The sequence below is a fragment of the Aquila chrysaetos genome, chromosome 12 (genome assembly GCF_900496995.4).
Source record: "Aquila chrysaetos chrysaetos chromosome 12, bAquChr1.4, whole genome shotgun sequence".
Taxonomy (NCBI): domain Eukaryota; kingdom Metazoa; phylum Chordata; class Aves; order Accipitriformes; family Accipitridae; genus Aquila; species Aquila chrysaetos.
The window spans coordinates 6,458,797-6,477,626 of NC_044015.1; the positions used below are offsets into that span (position 1 = coordinate 6,458,797).

At 38.8% G+C, this 18,830-nt stretch overlaps 1 protein-coding gene across 1 annotated transcript; it reads right to left on the reverse strand.

Annotated features, from left to right (window-relative positions):
- Positions 1-597: 597 nt before the first annotated feature.
- Positions 598-4,271, reverse strand: RGS1 (regulator of G protein signaling 1). The gene is made up of 5 exons (XM_030034176.2): positions 4,088-4,271; positions 3,625-3,708; positions 2,923-2,984; positions 2,183-2,346; positions 598-1,481 (listed from the first exon to the last, which is right to left on the reverse strand). Exons 1-5 carry the CDS (start codon positions 4,189-4,191, stop codon positions 1,296-1,298), a joined length of 600 nt encoding a protein of 199 aa, XP_029890036.1. The 5' UTR covers positions 4,192-4,271; the 3' UTR covers positions 598-1,295.
- Positions 4,272-18,830: the final 14,559 nt, after the last annotated feature.

Here is an 18,830-nt window from a genome sequence, read left to right on the forward strand (position 1 = left end):
ACTTGTAACATTGCATTTTTTAGAGTAATTTTAATACAACATTTGCAGTGAAATTAAATTACGTTTGATGCTAGTGTTGGTATTGTAAATTTGAGCCTGGATCTTGCCAAGATTAGGTTCAGTAGTACTAATATCACAAGGAATGTGACTGCTAGTGAGTCTCACCAGTTACTGCCTCTCTATGTAAGCAAGTGTGGGTGATCTGATGATGTGTGGAGCACAGCAGTATTGAAACAGATTGAACTGTGGGGTCAGTGATTAAATGTTTTCTATATTTGAGATTTGACTTGGGTGCTGGTAGCTGGGGAAGTATGAAAAAGAGGAAGGAAATTAAGACCTGCTTCTCTCTCTGTTTTGTTTTGTTTTGTTTTGTTTTCTCTGGGAGTCATGAGGATGGGTCTATGTAGGTCAGGATCACCTACTCCAGATAACTAAGATTATGGTTGTGTAAAATGGGTAAAAAAAAGAGAAAAGGTGGTGTGGGGAAAACTAATATTTGGATAAGGAGTTGGGAAGTAGTGGCATAGTGGGACAGAAGGGAACCATGTGTTTCAATAGTTCAGTAATTATGATGGAAAGATCACTTAAAATAATAAGTAAAATGACCACAAAACTTTATTTTTTAAGTAGATTCAATTGACGAGTTGCTTATTATTTTGTAATAAATTAAACAGAAAAGATGCTACATACCTGCCTGTTGAATACTAACTTAGTAAAAGTACAGCTTATGTAATTCTTATATAATTTAAAATATATCAATTTTAAGACATGTCAACTTATAAAATATTTACATAGCACAATAGCATCATGGAGCTGCACTCACACTTATTAACACTTCACAGATTAAAAACCAGCCATTAATCAGTCTTCTCTGGGCATTTTCTTGTTATGCACAAAATTGTCAGTCATCCTTATTTTTCTTCTGAACTTGATAATCTTTTCCCAACACTCAGCTTGCTAGTCTTGCACTTTCTAATAATTAGCAGTTCTTTGGGATGTAAGACTTGGTTCAGTGTTCACAGCGTAGCTCAAACAATAAATAGTACCCATATCCTGTCTTGACTCCATGGCATATGGGAGGAGAGGATTTTCTCCCCTCTGTGCTGCTCTCAGCCTTGTAACATTCTTGCCAGCTTTCATCATGCGTTCTCTTGGCCATGGAGCTGTTTGCATCTCCCTCATACCTCTGCTCCCAAGGCGGGGGTTCTCCTTGCCGAGATCCAACCACCCTGGAAGGATCTCTCCACAGTATATTTGACGCAAACTCTACTTGGCTCTTCACTGCCTCAAACACTTCATTTTGAAGTGTTGGTTTGCAGCTGGTTCAAAAGGTTCAGGTAGGCTTTGGATTTCAAAAATCTGGGATATGAATCCCTTTCCATAAGGATGTACACAGTTTTCTGGGCTTCATCAAAACTTGTGTGAGTTGGGGCTTGAGCCCTTTTGGCTGTTGCTTCCCTCATCTGATAGTCAATATTGATCTGGAAAGTGAAAAACAAATGCCATTGACATCTTAAAAATGTATTCTCTTTCTATATCTATCACTTTTTTGTCAATAAACAAATCCACAACCTTAGAACTCAGTGTGATAGTTCGATATCAGAACAGCAAAATGAGGGAATTTTAATGCATGTCTCCGTTATGCACAAAGATTGCTACTCACTATAGAAATGCAGTTTCTTATGGAGTCAAAAGTAATACAACTCAACAATGGAGTAAGTAGAGAAACAACCTCCAATTAAACCTCCTATTAAAACAACAGGAGAAATCTTGTGTAGAATGAGATTCTCCAGTTTGAAATATGATCAACATACGTAACTTTTAATTCTCCAAAATGTCCACATATTTTAAAGGACAAGAAATATTCCATGGCTCTCCTACTAGCAAAGCTCTCTCTAAGTATATAACTCCAAACACCAGAAACAATTCAAACTGGCCTGACTCAAACAGCATCATGTGCTGAGCTGCTGGTGCCTCTGCTGAGCTTCTGCTAGTGGTGCTCCCAAGTACTGGCCTGTATCGTGTGACCCTGCTTATGCAAGTACACTCATAAAAACATGTCTGTGTCTTTGTCCTATGTAACTGAATGAACGTATGAGCATCTCAGTGAAGCTACACTTCTATCTTCTGATTTTTCAGAATCCTTGTACTGTAACACTACACAGATTAACTTTGTACATACCTGTTTAATAGCATCTGACTGAACAAACTCCTCATAAATCCTCTCTGCTTTGCCATGTAAGTGATCAGACTTGGTTTTCTTGTAATCCTCACAAGCCAACCAGAACTCAATGTTTTCCTCGCTGAACTCTGACTTCAGGAACTCCCGAAAGACACCTTGACCACCTAAAGCCAACACAAATACATTATCATTTATAGCACGATATTTGTGACCAGGGAGGATAAAATAAAGAGCAGGAGTTGTATTCAAGTATCTGTTATAAAATCTTGCCAAAATACACTGTCCTTCCCTTCTTCAGCATGCTACAGATACTGTAATATTAAGGGTGATAGGAGTCTTCCTAATTATGTTCAGTGTTTTTAGATCTAGATGCTGGGTACCAAAATACATCGCTGTATTCTAGTCCTTCCTAACTGGATTGTGTTAGGGTACCAGTGGAGAGAAAATTCCAAATCAAACTGATGTGTTATGTAAGGACAGAATACTGGTCAAAAAGCACTGAATTGAGTTATTTGGGGTTTATTTGCTATATTGGGAGTAGGAAATGGAAGGAAAAAAACCAAAGTTGGAAGCAAAGCTGTAACAGTAGCCATGTTACACTGGAGCTGTAAATAACTGAAATGCAACTGGCCATTCTCTGGCAGTGTTTGCAGAATGCTACAGCTTTGCCTATTTGGCAAGATTAGATAAAATTTTGTCTTCAGAATAAGAACGAAGTCATACTGAAGTAATAGACTTACTTTGGCTGGCCAAGAGCTTTTCCAAAGACTGGGACCACTGTATTACCTCCTCTGCAGAAAGCCTACAATGACAAGAAAAAGAAAGGACTTTAGGCAAGAAACCATATGGGTTTGTTTGAATGTTTAAAGGAGACAAATTTTATAATTTACAATTCTATTCTAGGAATATGTACCAGATATTTATTAAACATATGGCTTTCTCATAATCTGAGACCCTGGAGGCAAGCCCACATTAAGAAAAATAACCAGAGAGATGGAAAAACAAGGAACTGTGAAGTTATCCCAAATTCTGTTCCCCAAAAGATAAGCTTTTACTGTAACTATGACCAAATGATTTTGTATCTATACTTCTGTTTCCATATTCCTGAAATAAGAATGGTAATACCCCTGCTCTTAAGTGTGTAGCATCATTTCTTGTAAATCTTTAGAGAAGGGATACAATGTCCCTCTGAAGAAAATAAATTTAACTGAGGTGTCTTCTTCCTCACTGTTTGATGCAAACATATCACATCACTAAGAAAAAATCCTTAACTCCATGAATAGCTTCTACTTCCTATCGTTCACCTCTTTTGTATTTTGGAAATTCTAGGCATTATTATAATTTTGTTCTAGAAGTAGTTTAGAAATTAATATAATAGTTTACTATATAGTAATCTAGATGTAGTTATATTTTGTTATAACTTAGTGTATCACAGTACTTACCTGACGTTTCTGGAGTTAGAAGTCTTGATCCCTGATTCGATATGTGGTACCATGCACTTCAAATAATTTTTGAGATCTGCACCACTGAAACCAATGAACAAACATTTTTGTAATCCATTAAAATTGTGGTTGCATTTCAATTCTACTTAAATCTCTTAAAATTTTAAACAGAGGCAGATGGCTCCATCCTATGACTGAAGTCTGGGAAGTTACATGTCCAAGTAATTTTTTTTAAAAGACTAAGAGGCTCCCAGTGTATCCAAATCTACTCCTGATTACTTAAGGGAATCAATTCATTGGTATGCATCACTCAAGCCATTTTTAATGATGCCATAGTCCTGGGCTTTGAGCAGACTTTGCAGTCATTTAGCCTGAAACACAGTGATAGTTCTTAATCTCCAAGATTCTAGTATTATTTTCACTTCTAATACATTAGAGTTTATACTAAGATGTATATACTTACAAAGGCTTTTGCTTCTTTTTATAGATTCTGCCTTCTGCAAGCTTGCAGTCTTCTTTTCCGTTTAATTCAGCCATGTTGTTGTGGGAGAAAAAAAATCCTGGCATTTTACTTTAACTTTAATGTGAAGTGACTTCTGCAACGATAATCCTCCAAGCACCAAATGTCAGTTCACTGACTCTGCTACTGCCTTTTATTGACGCAGGCAGCCCTGCTAGTTGGTGTGAACAGATCTGTTTATCGTGTATCCACACCACAAACTGTGGAAGTTCCCTTTTTTCAGTGCGCAGTGACGTGAGTCATTTGAGAAAGAAAACAGACAGCGGTGTCTCGTGGTTGAGGTTAAACCGGATGAGACTGAATTACTTTGGGTTTGTTTTGTGTGTCTGTGTTACAAAAAAAAAAAAAAAAAATTCCCCCCTAGAACTTTGAATTCTTGTCCCTTTCTGATTGGTACTTTCAAATTAGAAGTACTTCTTAGTTTTATCAAATGGGCTGCAAATACTGCAGTTTTGTCTTGACAGAATTCACCTGCTACATGCCTATGTTCTGAAATTTCATATTTTACAATTGATCAGATGGGCTCAATGGAATATTAGTAAAATGTACTTTAAGATATGCCAGTATTAAGCTTCCATATGCAACAAACTATTTACAAGTCACCAGTTGCTCTTCAAACTAGAATATTATGTTAGATAGAGGTATCTGATTTGTCTAGACACGTGCTGTGAAAATATTTAAAAGTGATTTTCATAGGAAAGGGTTTTGAAGCAGCAAGAACTTATTTAACTTGGTTTAATTTTTCCAAGTCAGATTATTTAGAAGCACATTGCCATATTTCAGGAGTGCCACCATAATTTTAACTGATTTGGCATGTATAAAGATTGATTAAAGCTAAAGAGCTGTTTTTTTGTAAAGACAATGCTAACATTACAACATGTTTGAGGGAGGTGTGTGTTCTTTGTACATATGGAGTTCCACTGCAAAGAAGAAACCATGGACACAAAGCAAGATGAGGAATTAATTGTTACCCTCTATTTGTCTGTCTGTGTTGATGATTTAGAGGTTTAAGTACTTAATCTGGTCCCTGGGCATCCCAATTTCTGCTTGTTTGTTGGGTTTTTTTTGTGGGAAGTTTCAAAGATTTTGTTTTATTGAATAATGCATACAACTTTGCATGACTTATAAATAGCTCATGAGTGATTTGTACAGGGCTGCATATGATCATGGTAACTGAGAACTTGCTCACATATCTACAGTTTTGTAGCGGACTGTGATGCAAAGGAATCAGATTGAAAGTTGCCTGCAGACAGATGTGCATGCAAGGACAGACGGTCTGCATCAGTGTGGTTTTAACCACAGAAGGCTACTGATCCTCTGAATATTAGCAGTGACATCAATGTGTCTGCATAGGTTGTACTGCAGGAAACATTTATCTCCACACTATCAGGTAAACACTGACCTTTGTAAGGTAGAGGTGTTTACTAATTGCTCTTAACCCCCCTGAAAAAGGCTAAAAAGGAAGAGATGTTATCAGTACCGTATTTGTTTTCATACCTAGTGTGCTGGTTTTTGACATTCAGCCCCCTCAGTGTCTCATTGTGTTTCTTCAGTTAGTAGCTGTCCTCAGTGTATTACTGGGAGAGTTATAGAGATGCTGTATCCAAACCCTTCTCAGAAGGGTACAATAAGAGGGCAAAAGGCAACAGACAAAAGTTACATCAAGGGAAAATCCCTATTCCCTACCACATCTCTGTACTTTGTAGCCTTAGGCTAAAAGAGGGGCAATGTCTTGAACTTATAATAAGTAGGCCACAAGTTAGGTTCTGTGAGTCTAAGAGGGGCTAGATGGAATTGCTCCCCTGAAGAATAAGACAGTTTGCTTGTTTGTGCCTATTATCAATGCAGGACTGTTGACAGTTCGTTTACCAGACAAGGAATGTGTGTTCTCCATTTAAAATGAAGTTATTGTCTTTACCTTTGTGCTTTGTTAAACATGTCAATGCATGTTACAGGTGTAGCTTCAGACCTTCCTCTAGAAAGGGCTTATAAGGTGGTACTGCATAGACTTTGTACTTCACCTTCTTGCAAGAAATATTCTCCTGAGTAAATGAAGAATAGTGTTCTTGTCACTTACATCAAGGTAATGCTGCTGTCACACAGTATTTGAATTGTTTTCCAGGTACTTTATTTGGTAGAGGAGATCAGTTATGTTAGTATTACATAACAGTGTAGTTTGTAGGGTGAAATACATTCATTTCACTGTGCGCTTTGGCCTTGCTCTCTTGAAGGATTCTGAAATGAGGCCTCTGCAGAGGCCAAAAGCTTGTTTCTGGCACATTGCGTGAATTACCTTGGCTTATATCTGACAAACTTCTGTGAGTCTGAAGTCCTTTCCAGCTTCATCTCAGTACAGCCTATTCTACTCTTGACGTTTTTGTTGGAAGATCAATAGGAGATGCTATTACTTTTCTTGATAATGTTGCACTGAATGCACTCAAGAATATTTTGATGTTAACAGATGCCAACAGAAATAAATGCAGATTTTTTTCTGGCTTCATTTGCTAATGGTTGGAGGAAGTTTGGAATAGGTGGGAGGTAAAGTACATTCAAGAAAAATGCCTACTAGTGGAAAGACTGTATGTAGCCCCTTGGAAGATAATACACCACTGGGCTCTGGGGTCTGTGGTAGCCTTTGCTTTTAGGATCCTGGTGCTACTGGACTTGAAGGTAGTCAAAAGGGCAAGAGGAGTAGGTGGAGTACTGTACTGTAAAGGAAGAAAAAGTTGTGGTTACCAAGCAGACCACCTGGCACTAGCTGATGTTCTTATGTTCTGCTGTTCTCATGTTCTGAATATATAATGCTCTTAATATACTAATCTTATGTCCTGACCCTTTAAGCTGTCATCTGAGAGTCCTCTCCAGTCTTCCAAATCAGTTAAGCCCCAATCTCTGGATTATTACTGCTGCTCTTTATATCTGTACAAAGAAAATCAATGCTGCCTCTCTAGTTCACTCTAAGCCACGTCTTTGTCAACACGTGTAAAGATTCATGTAAGATTGGCAAAAGTAGAAAGAAGACTGGGAGTTATGAGTATCTGATTTGGAGAAGGGATGAACAATGTGTATCTAGGGAGAAGTGTGGCACCTGAACTTCTAGCTTAGGGTAGTAGGAGGTGTAAAGACAATGTAAAGCAACAATATCCTCACATTCTCATGTAAGCCTTGTTCAAACTCTGCAAAATCAAAGCCTACTGCATTCAGGAGCAGGTATCTCAACATGGGAGTTTGATTATTATTCACATTTCTTTTTTTTTTTTTCCACTGTGGACAATTACTTTCTTCTTCTGAGTAACTCTGATCTTCAAGGCATCTTTTTTTCTCTTGATGGAATATTTCACTGACTCTGATTCACTCTTTCTATGCAAGCCTACTCATCTTTAAGATTTTATTTGTTGAGCCCAATGCGAGTTACCTGATTTCAAGAATGGGAAAAATGTCTGCAAGACTTAAGTATGTGTAGAATTAAAGTGAAAAAGAATTAAAGGAAAAAGAGAAACTATAAGATTAATAGGGATGACAAGAATTTTTCTCTTACTTGAGATACATTCTGCTTCTGTAGACCACAGGAAACCAGAAAACCACCTGCATGGAATTTCCTAAATTGAAAATATTTTGCTAACTATGAATATGGTTATTGTAGAGGATCCTGCTTTGAGCAGGAGTTGGACTAGATCCCACAAATGGACTACATGTTGGTCCCTTCCAGCTTGCATGAGTCTATTGTTCTGAATACCCTGACTTGACATTTGTGGTGTCAAAAGTGCTGCTTGTTTTTAACATAACTTTAAAAATATAATACTTCAAAATCTTATGCGTTCATCCATATTCAGGTTCACTATCCTTGTTTCCTGTAGACAGAAGTGTAGTCCAGGCTCTGGTGGGATTTAACATGATACCATGAGGAATAGGCCTGACCCAGTGGAAAGCTTTTCACATAATTTCTGTCCTCCTAATTTGCTGTGGTTTTTTCAGTTTCATGATAAGATGGTTGGTAACAGACCTGTCTCTTTCATCTCCCACCATCTTAATCTACCTATATAATACTTTGCTCTATTTCATGCAGAGCATGATGGCTAATTGCTGCTTGAAATATTTTCTTGTTTAATAATTAGTCTCCTTTTCTTCTATTATTACTACTACAGAAAATTGCAAAAAGTATATTTTGAGCCTTACAGTTTTAGGGCTTATTAGAATAACCCCATCATTTGATACAGAACCCTCTTTGCCTTAAGGTTGGCATTGCCTCATTTGACTCTGTCCAATAAAAGGACAGGGGAACATTTTTTGCAGCAACAGTAGCACAGTTGCTTTTTACTGTTTTTTACAGTTTTTTACTGTTTTCCAGACCTCTTGTAGGTTTGTGATAAGTAATTCATCTAACTTCTTAATGTGCACAGAAGAAACTTGCAAATACTTGCTAGTATTCAGCCTGTTTCCATGCATTCTTTTCCATTCTTTCTGGTGACCTCTTGGTAGAGTGCAAGAGAGAAAAAAGTGAGAGAATTTCCAAGATTTCAACACTGGACAAGTTTAGTTAAAGCAAAGAGGATAAAAAGCCCCAGTCCCACTAGCTGGTGTAAACAATTTCAAGCTTCTCCTTCTGACTTCTGCTTTAGGTTTCTTTTTGTTCACTCTTAACTGGCCTTACGCTCATTTATTCTCCATTTCAGCCCTGTTTTGTTTCTGAATGTTATGTTTTGGCTTAGGCAAGCTGTTGGCTTCCATGTACGGCCACTTTTTAGCTTTACTGTACTCTTGCTGGTCATCACACACTTCTCCAGAGTTAGCTGGCCAAATCTGTGCTGGGCTGGAGGGCTGAGCTTGAGTGGCCAGTCAAGCAATGGTGCCCTATTGCAGAACATCCACTTGCCGGTCACATAGCTGAGCTTTAACTTAACTATGAAAACAAGTGATTTCTTTGAAATGCTTCTGTCTTTTGTATGACCTAAAGAGGTAAACTACTGATAATCCATCTCTCAAGTAAAAGAGGCATTTAACGGAAATAGAAACTAGTTTCTATGTGAGAGGAAATAGTGTTCATTTTAAAAAAAAGGGGGGGGGGGGGCACTTTTGACCTGCAGGGATAATATTTTGGAACACTAAAATTTTCTCTAATATCATGCGGTTGGTCCATAATGGAGTGATGGTATCCGTTATCAATTTTCTTTTAGATCTAATTTCTGCTACAAGCAAATATCTTCTGGAATGAAATCCTGAAGCCAGTGAGATTAAAATCTTGCTACTGGTTTTAGTGGTCTCATTCTTGGTGTTGAACTCATTTGATTGAGAATGGGGATTTTTAGAGAGCTATTACTTTGGTTTGAACTTTCAGATGTTCCCAATGTTAGCTTTTATTCCTGATTAATTCAATGGTAGTTCAATTTTTTGCAACCAGTAAGGCATAACCAGGGCTGAATGGGATCAGACTTGTCAAAATACAAGAGGACTTTTATATTTGAAAAATATCTGAAGTCTAATACCAACCTAGAGCAAGGACTGCCACAAGTTAAACTTTGGGTAATGATGTTCCACTTGAAAAAGTCTTGATGCATTTGTTCTGTGGGCAGCATGAAACAAGTAAAGGACATACCTAGCTCAATGTTTCAGCTCATGCATGGACAGAGCCGGACACTTGACTCTGGAGGACAAGTGACCAGAGATTTCCTGAATTCTGTTTTAGCTCTTTCACTTCCTCAGTATAAAATGGCTTCACAGAAACACTCCTGCAAACTGCCAGTTGTGTCCAAAGTTGCCCTGCCTACTTCTGAAGTATCTGCAGAATACTTTTAGGGGATTTTTTTTTAGGGGTTCCCCTAGCTACTGTAGAGGACCTTGTGGAGTTTTTTTACCATGACAGTGAAGGGGAGACCTGGCAGGAACTCTTGAAATGGCTATGGAGAGCCTACAAGTGAAATGTTCCCTGTTTTTATGGCTCATACGGAGATTAAAATACAGTCCATTCCCCACATCCATTTTGGTATGCCTGCTAGCTCTGTAAGGAGATTACGACAGGTTTTTCCTTTGTCTGTCTCAACCTCTAAATGTTTCCATGAGCACTGAGCTCCCAGCTTGTGTGACTTTAGTCATGTTACTAACTTCTCTGGCTACTTTGTGTGGTTCTTGTGAGTCACTGTTACCTATTGGAAGTCTCCAGTAAAAAACATTGCTGAATATAAGTTGTTCTTACAGTTGCTGTTTTCTCTATGACATCTTTGCAAACTTTTATGATTTATCTTTACAGAAAAAAATTAACAATATTTTATGATAAATGCTGTTAGCATTAACAATGCTGTTTATACTACAGAGTCAGTGCAAGGAATTACTTGTATATTTCTTCATCATACTGAAGCACATTTCACTATAAGACACGCATACCCAGTAACTCTCTTTTTTCTTATGACCATTTCTTAATTAGAGTGTAATAAGCTTATACAGTTTATCAGAAATCAGATCCTTTTCATTCTGGGGCTTTCCCTCTGAAGTAAATTAACTGTTTTATTTCTGTGAAATCAGGGTACTTTTGATTCTCAGCCATACTGACTGACACCTGGATTAGAAAAAAAAAAAAAACAGAGAGAAAAATGCAGTACAGTGACTTTTGGGTACTGATGGTGATGCTTCCTGTGTCTGATGTTTGGTAGCGCAGGAAATGTGTTCATCATGCACCCTCTGGGAAACGGACACATTTCTGATTACCTACTCACATTTTTATTCAGTCACACACTGATGCACTGAACTAGTGCATTGTTTCTTGTGAGTTATTAAGCAAAAAAATGTGAGAACAGGGACTGAGGTGGTGGGGTGTGAAGCAGAGTTTGCTGAGTGTTTTCACTCTCAACATGGAAATGTGATATGTGTGCACAATACCAGTTTAGCTTTTGAAATTTGCAGGCTTCAGTTCACCTGAATCTTAATGGAGAAAAATCAGATGCTTTTTCTCTCTTACTGCTCTAATAGATGGTAAAATTCTGTATCCTTCACTTTTAAAATAACAAATAATTTTATGGAACACAGACAGCAAGGTAAAACTCTTGGTTTCCATTTTGAAAATGTTTTTAGACACTTTTAAACAGGAAAAATATTACCGAAGCATTAAGTGGAGTTATTCTGATAAAGACTTTTCTGTAGAATTACAGTCTATTTTATACTTGGTGTTAAAAATTTCCTAGCTGAATTATCACATCAGTGCAGGCTCAGATATGGCTTTCACATTGACCAAAAAAAACCCTCAAAGGGGTGGGTTCATCCAAAGATTGCCTTGTTACCGCAAGCCACTCCAGATACAAGAAGGGTTTGTCCTGACATTCAGGAAAACAAGCAGATATGTCAGGAGACTACCTTGGCTAAGCAGGGAACTCGCGACAGATCTCAGATTCAAAAAAGCAGCATATGGGGGGTGGAAGAATAGACAGGCTACAAAGGAGGAATTTAGAAAAGTTGTCCAGGTATATAGGGATGCTGTTGGGAAAGATTCTTATAGGGTGGTTATCAAGAAGATGAAACCAGGCTCTCACAACAGTGTGTGGTAGGAGGATGAGAGACAATGGGTGCAAGTTGGCACAAGAGCAGTTCATGGGTGTACACAAAATCTTTTTCCCCCTTAAAGGCAGTCAAGCAGTGGAGCAGGCTACCCAGGGGGCTGGGCCATCTCCGTCCTTGAAGATTTTCCAGACCAGATTGGATAAAGCCCTGAGCAACCTGGTCTAAACTCATAGCTGATCCTGCTTGGAGCAGGGAGTTGGACTAGAAACCTCCTCAATTCCTTTCCAACCTGATTTATCCTGAGATCCTGTCTATAACTAATGAATGAAAGCCACGCTATAGAAGTCTAATTCAGTTAGAAGAGTCCTGATTAGAAAACAACGGTAATTGTAGAAATTAATACAGGTCTCCAATTTGACTTTTTTGAATGAGAACTGCATACCGAAAGTGCATCATTCAAATTACCATTTCCTCCATCTCCCTCCGAAAATACTTGCCTAGTATACAGGTGAAGTAGCAGAAAGTTACTTCAAGAAATGGGAAAATTGAAGATAGCTATGTAGTCTCAATTTAAATACATAAAGATTTAAAAGCTAGATGTTTTCTGTGATGTTCTTTTAGAACCGGCTCTGCTTGTGATGAACCAGGGAAGGAAGAGTTTAGTTCCGTTTCCTGTCATTTACTTTGAATCTTACCTGCTGTCTACTTTGAATTATCAGGTATTAGAATGTGTGCAACAGAAAGACTTGAATTTCCTCGTACTTATCATACTTGTTGTTTTATGTGGGAACTCAGCACTTTACAAGCAGTGCCACAGTGACAGACCCCATCCATCCTATTAGTCTACCTCCCTTTCCTTCCATATGACTTGCACCTGACATATCATGATAGTACAGCTGAATCTTTGATTTCCCTGATGTTCAAGAAGGTTGTTTCATGTCAACCATGCTGCCTCCCTCAATCCACTTGACCTCTAAGGCAAAGCCAGTGCTGCTGCTGATCGCACAGTGAAACAAAAGCTGCTGCAGTGCCTTACAAGTTTGCACACTCATCCCTGAAGAGCTTGGGCTGCCTGCGAAAGAGCTGATATGCTGCTAGTATTTAAATAGTTGCTGCTGCATGCACAGCAGCTGCAAAGAAAGCACTGAAAGGGAGGAGGATGAAATGAGGAGAAGAGGGATCTGAGGATTTGGGGAATCTCCAGATGCTTGAGGCAGATGAAGCTAACCCTGGACAATGAAAATGCTAGGAAGTTCTAATTTAGTCTGCGGAAGGGTTTTGACTTGCTAGCAGGCTGATTAGTGTCAATTTAGTTTAATGAGGAAGAAGCCTGTAGTAAATCGCATCCAGAGAGTAGTGTTCAATGGCTCAATGTCCAGATAGAGATCAGTGATGAGTGGTGTCCCTCAGGGGTCTGTGTTGAGATTGTCTTCATCCATGACACAGACGGTGGGATTGAGTGCATCCTCGGCAGATTTGCAGATGACACCAAGCTGAGTGGTGTGGCTGATGTGCCTGAGGGACAGGATGCCATTCAGAGGGACCTGGACAAGCTTGAGAAGTGGGCCCATGTGAGCCTCATGAGATTCAACAAGGCCAAGTGCAAGGTGCTGCACCTGGGTTGGGGCAACCTCTGGTATCAATACAAGCTGGGGCATGAAGGCATTGAGAGCAGCCCTGCAGAAAAGGACTTGGGCATAGTGGTGGAGGAAAAGCTGGACATGAGCTGACAATGTGTGCTCGCAGCCCAGAAGGCCAACCATATGCTGGGCTGCATCAAAAGAAGCATGGCCAGCAGGTCGAGGGAGAGGATTCTGCCCCTATGCTCTGGTGAGACCCCACCTGGAGTACTGTATCCAGCTCTGGGGTCCCAGGTACAGGAAAGACATGGACCTGTTGGAGCAGGTCCAGAGGAGGGCCACAGAAGTGATCAGAGGGATGGAGCACCTCTCCTATGAGGACAGGCTGGGAGAGTTGGGGTTGTTCAGCCTGGAGAAGAAAAGGTTCTGGGGAGGCCTTATTGCAGCCTTTCAGTACTTAAAGGGGGCTTATAAGAAAGATGGGGACAGACTTTTAGTAGGGCCTGTAGTGATAGGACAAGGGGTAATGGTTTTAAACTAAAAGAGGGTAGATTCAGACTAGATATAAGGAGGAAATTTTCTACAATGAGAGTGGTGAAACACTGGAACAGGTTGCCCAGAGAGGTGGTAGATGCCCCATCCCTGGGAACAGTCAAGGTCATGGAAACATTCAAGGTCAGGATGGATGAGGCTCTGAGCAACCCGATCTAGTTGAAGATGTCCCTGCTCATTGCAGGAGGGTTGAACTAGATGACCTTTAAAGGTTCCTTCCGACACAAACCATCCTATGATTCTATGAAATGTCTTTACTAGAGTGGCTGCTACTTGTGACCTGCTGGCACCTCTGTGCATTTGGGGAAATCCAGCTACCAGCAGTTAACATATCATTCCTGGGAAGAATGTGGGCAAAGGCACTATTACAATGCAAGTCTACTATGTTTCTTTGAAAACTGAGATCCTCTTTGATCATATACTTCTTAGTTAAAAGAAGTTATTTGTAACAAACAAGTGGGTTTATGTTCTACATGACAAATATTCCTGAATGTATTCACCGATGTTAGCAGTGCCTGTGCTTGGCACCTGTTTTCAGGCATGCATCATTCAGGATGCCAGTCTGAATGCTTAGCAAAGTCTTTGGTGCATGAGTTTGATTAAGAACAACCTAATCCTTCACATACCTTCTCCTTGCAGAGTTAGGAACAGAGCTTAGGTAGGTGCCCATGGTTTTCCTAAAATGCATATCTGACTCTTTGGGTCCATAAGTATGTGCCTCCTCTCGAAAGTGTGTGGGAAATGACTCTAATTCACATCTAAATTACAGGACATAGAAAGATAGGCCCTTGTCATTAAACCCCACTGTACAGTTCCTTGCTAATTATCTCTCTGGGTGTCTACAGACCTTGGCTGATATGAGTACTGAACATAATCTTTGTTCAAAAGAGGAGTTGTCACACCCTTAGAATGGATTTTCCTAATACATGTCATTATTAAAAGACAAAGTAACTACCATGTCCCACCAGTGGTGAAAACTAATTATTTCAGCCTTGTTTCTGTGACTTCCACAGACGATTAAAACTGCCGTTTCTGCAGTGTGGGCTATATGCTGGCAGGTCTGGAATTCCCCATTGACTGTGTGCTGTACGTGTCAGTACTGCAGTACTGTAAACCAGGTGAGTTTTAATATATGTGACCATTTCCCTTTAATTCTGAAATGAATTTGAACACAAGAAAATTCAGTGTGCAAACCAAGATAACCAAATCTGGAGGGAAGGTTTCATGAGCAGCAGGAAATGGAACCCGCTGAGTTTCATGACAATAATAGTTTTGCTATTAAGTGCTGAGCTTTTTTGTGCTGCTCTGAGTTGCTCTGAAAGCAGTCATCAAAGCTTGATATATTTTCTTCTAACCTCAGCCTAAGAAATGGGGTCTAGAAACCACAGGATAATAACTCCCTTATAAAGATAGCTTTTCTGTTGGTTGGCACTGCCTAGGCAAGTGCTGAAAGGAAGAAAAAAAAATACTTTTTTTTAATCTTTTCTGTCTTAAAAGCGTAAGATATTTGTAAAAACATGTGTGGATACATATGTGTATATATAACTTTACACTATCTCTAATATCCCTTTAAACAGAATGGCTCTTTTCTTTCCATGCATGATATATAACATCAGAATGTTTGCAGCAGATCTTATGAAAACATAGCTGTTAGGAAATATTTGTAGATCTTTATGTGTGTTTTATTATTAGCGTTACTTAAAAGCAGCTTTGCAACTTTCAAGTCCTCTCAAACACAGTTTATTCTTGGTTTTCATTTAAACCTTGGGTGTCATGTTTAACACTCAAGCAATGTGTTGGAACATGCCGTGTTCAGTGACAGACAGAAGCACCAAAACTAATGTTGGTGTTACAAATAGAAAATAAAATAGTAATATAGTAGAATATTATTCTGTGTAGAAGCACAGGAGTAATTTTCTTAGAATTGTTTAGAATCTGATTACACCCTTCAAATTTACCATATACTCAGTTAATGTAGGAATATCCACAGTAAGTGAAGGAAATGGAAGATGGCTTAGATTTTCAGGTATAACTTTCTCATTTTTTCATGTTTATTAATGCCCTTGAAATGCTAATGCTTGCTGTATTTGTTTTTCTGAAAACCACAGAATAGCCCCCCCAACTATTTACTCTTAATGAAAACAATCAAGCCAGGTAATAATGCAGTTGGAATTAAAGTCAGTGGAGCTAGACTGATCGATGACAAAGTCTCCCCCTTAATTGTAATGGTAAGAGACACTTCCCTCAGCTTGGAAGCTTTTTCTTTCTTTTTAGTTGTCACTTCCTTCCTCTCATTGCTGTTATTCAGAAGGAGGAAACTCAGTAACAAATTTACGGTGGGTTTTTTTGCTCTGTTAAAAGGAAAAAGTGTGTGGAATAAAGGTGTCCTGGACTTTTTAATATAAAAGTTGGGACCTAGGACCAAAATAAGTAAAGACAACAATTCAGCAAATGAGAAAGCTAACTTCTGAGCTGAATAATAAATAGCAGTCTTCACCTGCACCAGAAGGACACAGATAAATAGTGGAAGATTATTGATAAAATTTCTCTTACCACTGGAAGATGGCAGGATTTTTCCTACTTTATGTTTGTCTTCCTCTAGTGAATTGCCATGTCATGCCACTTATTTTTCAGATGATTATTGGTTATGAATAATTTTTTTCATGGATTCTTTCCCATGGGAAAACTTTTCCCATTGTAATGATTTTGTTTGGTTACATTTTCCTTAAGACCTTGAATGTGGCAGATTCCCCCTTGCATAAACAAATATTGCTGCTTTGAAAATGACAAAATAAGAATGTCTCACTACTGCTGGGTGGAAAAAAAAGTGTAAAGTGACATTCTGTTTGACATGGCCACTCTAACTCAGCCATCAAGGATGGTATAAACAGAATATACTAAACAGAAAGTTACAATGAACCTTGATGAATATTTAATACATCCTTACTGTATTCTCATGTTTCATGCAAATCAACCTCTAAAGTCAGGTCATAATAAAAGAGAGAGACCTAACAACGTTTACTTGCGTCATTTGAAGTTCAGAATGCTGTTTGCATATTGTTCTCTTTTTAACTTGATTTTGTCTCCTATTGTAGCAAGATTTATTTTTTACAAGCCAACCTCTTTCTTTTTGATTCCTCTTATGTTGATTGAATAACCAGGACCACTTTCACTTGTCATCTGGTTTAGTCTCACTGTGTGTTGCTATGGAACATTCCAAATATTAGGGAGCTGTGGTATAACAAAGCCCAAGGCTGCATGTGGTTTCCAGTCACAGAGCAAAACAATTGGAAAAATATGATCTCTGAACCCAAGAGACTATCACAGACCTCAGAACATTACAAGACATGGAATACATAGTTTACAAAGCTTATGGTTGTATTATTGAATAAGAATGCTGTTTACCTGATCGATAAGTTGACAGGCTTGATTCAAGACCAGACATGTTTTCAGACTATTCTGCTATTTCTGCAAATGTTATTTCTGCGAATTTTACTTTCTTGCTTTCACTGGCTCATACTCACACCTGTTTCCTTTTTGCCTAACTTCTGTTATACCTTGTATTCATAAAGAAGTAAGAGCACTGGCAATCTAAAAGAATCTCTTTAGGGATTTCTTTTCCAAAGACAGAAAACCACAAGACTTAACTCAGTACTGTATATGCTGCTTGCATTTTTGAGAAATGAAGTGAGGGCTAATGCTAAGACAAAGAAGCAAATAACACAATTGTCTAAAAAAAATATTTTTATGTATATATCACCCTGGACCTGTAGTTTATCTTGATTTCTTTCCTTTATGATCATCAACTCTTGCTTTTCATCCTCTTTTTTCTATGAGGCATCTCTGTCAGTGCTAGAGAGACTGTTTAGCTCAGCATTTCCATCATGTTATTACTGCATGTGAACTTCAAGAAGACAGCAGTGTGCAGGACTGTGGGTGAGGTAATGGTAATAGGTGACTGAAACAAAGGAGCTGGTAAGAAAGAAAAAACAAAGGAATAAAAGAGTGAGAGGGCACTTTTCCCATACAACCTGCAGCTGTGCTGTGGAATGAGTCCAAACCCTGTACTTTCTCAGGTCAATAGACTTCAGTGAGATGAGGAAGAAGCTGTTACATTTATTTTCTCTCTAAACTTCATAGCAGAGTTTAGCTTGAAATTTCCTCCTGTTCACAGAAGGTTTCCATGAAAATAACAACGAAAGGCCAGTACTGTCCCAAATGCAAAACTTGCCAAGGATATGTAAAGAGGTTTTAGAAAAAAATGACTTGGTTTTAAACTTCTCAGTCTTTTGATGGTGGTAGTGAGATCTACTTGTTACCATAAATCGGCTCCAGGAGTGATACAGAAAACCCAGCCTCCACAAACCTATTTGTTCTGGAGTTAATACCAAAGCTGTAAGGCATTCCTCTCTCCTTTTTCATGTGATCTGAGGCACGGTGCTTGACTCTCAAAAACACCTGAAGCAGTTGTGGCCACCAGTGCATCTGCAGCTGTTATCCCTAGGGGTTGGCAAAAGGAAACCACTTCAGAATGAGTGGTTTTCTGCTGTCTATGCAATGTTAATCAGCCTTTTTCAAAAGGTAACTGATTCCTTTTCACTGTTATAATAGGCAACAAGATGTGGTAGGGAGGGCATACCTGAGATTTAGGACAAACCCAAAGCCATGATTCTTTGGAATAAAATTGGAAATCTGTCACTTACTGCTATGCAAATCCTCTGTATGTCTTGCTGATTCACATTCCCCTTCTCTACTTCCTTCTACATAAATAAGTCCAACTGCCTTTGTTGGGATCTCTGCTGAGCAGCCAGCTTATTGCAGAATATATTTGGCAAGGGGCAGATGAGGAAGTTTTATGCAGCACTCACAGAACTGTAGGATGCTCTACAAATACAAATTAGCGACTGTTAAGAGCTCACCCTGACAGTGAAAAGCACTGATCTTAATTTTGAAAGCAGATGAAAGGAAGTCACTTGGACGAGTGCTCTAAGAAATCTGTGGCACTGCTAAAGTAGTGTTATGAAGCTTATTCATCATTCTTAGTAGACAGACTTGAATTTTTCAGTGTA